Here is a 2853-nt window from a genome sequence, read left to right on the forward strand (position 1 = left end):
GGATGAATGAGCAAAAATTCCCACAGAAACGCTGCAAAATCTTGTAGAAAGCCTTCTCAGAAGAGTGGAAGCTGTTTATAGCTGCAAATGAGGGCCAACTACGTATTACTGTCCATGTATTTAGAATGCAATGTCATAAAAGTTGGTGTAATGGTCAGGTATCCCAATACTTTTGTCCATATAGTGTATATAAACTAAAACAGATTTTTTTATTTAGAGAGTAACAGCAGATTTTGTAGCACTATAGATCAATTTCAAATGAGTTGTACTAATAGTTAGTAAGGAACTAAACCATAGTATCTGCCAGACGACCTCAAATGTTTCCTTTACATATCTTTGCTGGAACTGTTTGGTGACACTGCAAAGTACAAACTATTGTAGCTGAGCCATATTCACATATTTAAGGAAAAGCCATAACAACACATACCATAAAATTAAATATGTTTACAGTATATGAGATCTGAATATCAAATCAGGTGTCGAGAAGATGAGGCAAACATTTTGAAATCTGTTCACTAACCAGAAAAAAAAATCATGTAGAATCATCTTTAATTTAAATAATTTAGCTATTAAGACACTCATTGTTTTCTCATTACAAACTATAGACCAACTCTTTCTGTTCAAATGATTAGTAAACTAAAAACGTAATTGATCTCTCTCAATGGATAACTTTTTTATTAGCAAAATAAGTTCTGTTAGTTACATTTGTTGCACGGATATGAGCTCATGGTAAATTATCAACCAGTTATTTCATCAGTAATTGAAATCCAATGTCCAAATGACTTTAAACACAATCACACCATGAGTTTTTCTTTTGCACAGATTAACACGAGTGACATCAATGACTCAAAATCAAACAACAGTGGTGGAATTTATCCTTCTGGGGCTGTCGAGCCAGCCGAAGATGCAGATCGGGTTGTTTATAGTGTTTCTTGCATGTTACGTTATATCACTGATAGGTAACATAATTATCATTTGGATAAGCAAGGTGGACACTCGGCTTCACACTCCTATGTATTTCTTCTTGAGCAACCTATCCTTTTTGGATATCTGGTACACATCAAGCATTGTTCCCAAAATGCTTGTGAACTTTTTGTCACAGAAAAAAAGTATTTCATTTAAAGGCTGTATAACCCAAATGTTTATCCATCTCTCCTTAGGTGGGACAGAATGCTTTATCTTGCTAGTGATGGCCTATGATCGGTATGTGGCTATATGTAGTCCTTTACATTACACAAACATTATGCATCCAGTTCTGTGCATTAAGATGGCAACTGGCTCCTGGATGGGAGGTCTTATTAATTCATTAATACACACTGTCTTTGCATTACACTTGCCATTCTGTGGCCCTAATGTAATTAACCATTTTTTCTGTGAAGTGCCTGCAGTTTTAGAGCTGGCATGCGCAGATGCCTCACCTAATAAGACCGTCATTTTCTTCTGTGCCATATTGGTGGTCATGATCCCCTTTTTCCTTATCTTGATAACGTATGTCTACATTATCACCAACATTCTTAAGATACGTTCTTCTACGGGAAGGAAAAAGGCTTTTTCTACCTGTGCGTCACATGTCATTGTGGTTAGCTTGTTTTATGGTACCATCATATTTATGTACATGAGACCTGGACAAAGTCCTGTTCTTAATCAAGACAAAATGGCCACCTTGTTCTATAGTGTTGTTACCCCAATGCTGAATCCACTTATCTATACCCTCAGAAACAAAGATGTTAAAGGAGCTTTGAAACAAACTATCAAGAAAAAAAAGTCTTTGCAAGAAACTTAAAGCACAGACAGTAAAAAAAGATATGATGGATGTTTTAGAATGATGTGCATGGCATTTTTTTATCTGATAGAAAAATATGTGGTATAAAACAATGTATCTTTGGAGCTCCTCTATGCCTAATCTTGGAGGGTGCTTCCATCTGCCTCCAGAGTGGGCATACTACTAGTTCTCTTGCTGTTATGCACGCTTCGCAACTGAGAACAACATGCTATGGATTTTGTGCATGCCCAGTGGTATCGGCAGGGGGAGCCAGAGGGGGCCATGCCCCCCCTACATCATGCTGTGTCCCCCGTGTGCCCCTTCATACTTAATTTTTTTTTTGTGCAGCCGTGAGGAAGCAGGGATTGATGATTCTAAATGCTTCCTTGCAGCAGGGCCGGCCTTTAGGGTGTGCGAGCTGTGCAGCTGCACAGGGCGCCATGGCAGCATGGGCACCAGGTGACCATCCCATCACCAAGGCCAGGGCCGCGCCGAGGCGGGTCCAGGGGATGTACAACACCCAAGCAGCAGAAAGTGGAGAAGAGAGAGGGGCGCCAGTCGCTCGTGAATACGTTTTCAGCAACCATTCGGCGTCCCTTAGTCTCTTCTGCAAGGCCAATGTATTGGTCACGGTGCCGGTGCTTCATGCTGAGCGCCAGAATATGACATCATATCCCAGCGCTCAGCAGTGAAGCCATGCGCACTGCAGCAGATCAGCGAGACAGACGTCTCACGCTCCCACCACAGGGCTTCAGCAGGGTAAGTGAACTACAAAGGGGGAGGGGAAGAGGGGGTACATAATGAGAAGGGGGAAATGGGGTAGATAGTGAGAAGAGGTGGAAGAGAGTGAGAAGGGGGAGAGGGGGAGACAGTGAGACAGTGAGAAGGGGAGAGGGGGTAGTAAGAATATTGAAATAAACAAAGAGTGAGAATGAGTAAGAGAATGAATGAATTAATGTGTGGATGAATTGTGTGAATGAGTGAGAGTATGAAGTATTGTGTGGATAAATTGTATGAATGAGTGAGAGTATGAATTAATTTATGGATAAATTGTGTGAATGAGAGAATTAATTAATGTGTGGATGAATTGT

The 2853-nt window shown here is 40.6% G+C and overlaps 1 protein-coding gene across 1 annotated transcript; it reads left to right on the forward strand.

Annotated features, from left to right (window-relative positions):
- The first annotated feature begins 820 nt into the window (after positions 1–820).
- Positions 821–1783, forward strand: LOC128492847 (putative olfactory receptor 2B8). The gene has a single exon (XM_053465564.1). The coding sequence runs from the start codon at positions 842–844 to the stop codon at positions 1781–1783; it is 942 nt and encodes a 313-aa protein (XP_053321539.1). The 5' UTR covers positions 821–841.
- Positions 1784–2853: the final 1070 nt, after the last annotated feature.

The sequence above is a fragment of the Spea bombifrons genome, chromosome 4 (genome assembly GCF_027358695.1).
Source record: "Spea bombifrons isolate aSpeBom1 chromosome 4, aSpeBom1.2.pri, whole genome shotgun sequence".
Taxonomy (NCBI): Eukaryota; Metazoa; Chordata; class Amphibia; order Anura; family Pelobatidae; genus Spea; species Spea bombifrons.

Bases quoted from the DNA above. Each gene is read 5' to 3' on its own strand.
- LOC128492847 (XM_053465564.1), top strand. From the start codon at position 842: ATGACTCAAAATCAAACAACAGTGGTGGAATTTATCCTTCTGGGGCTG.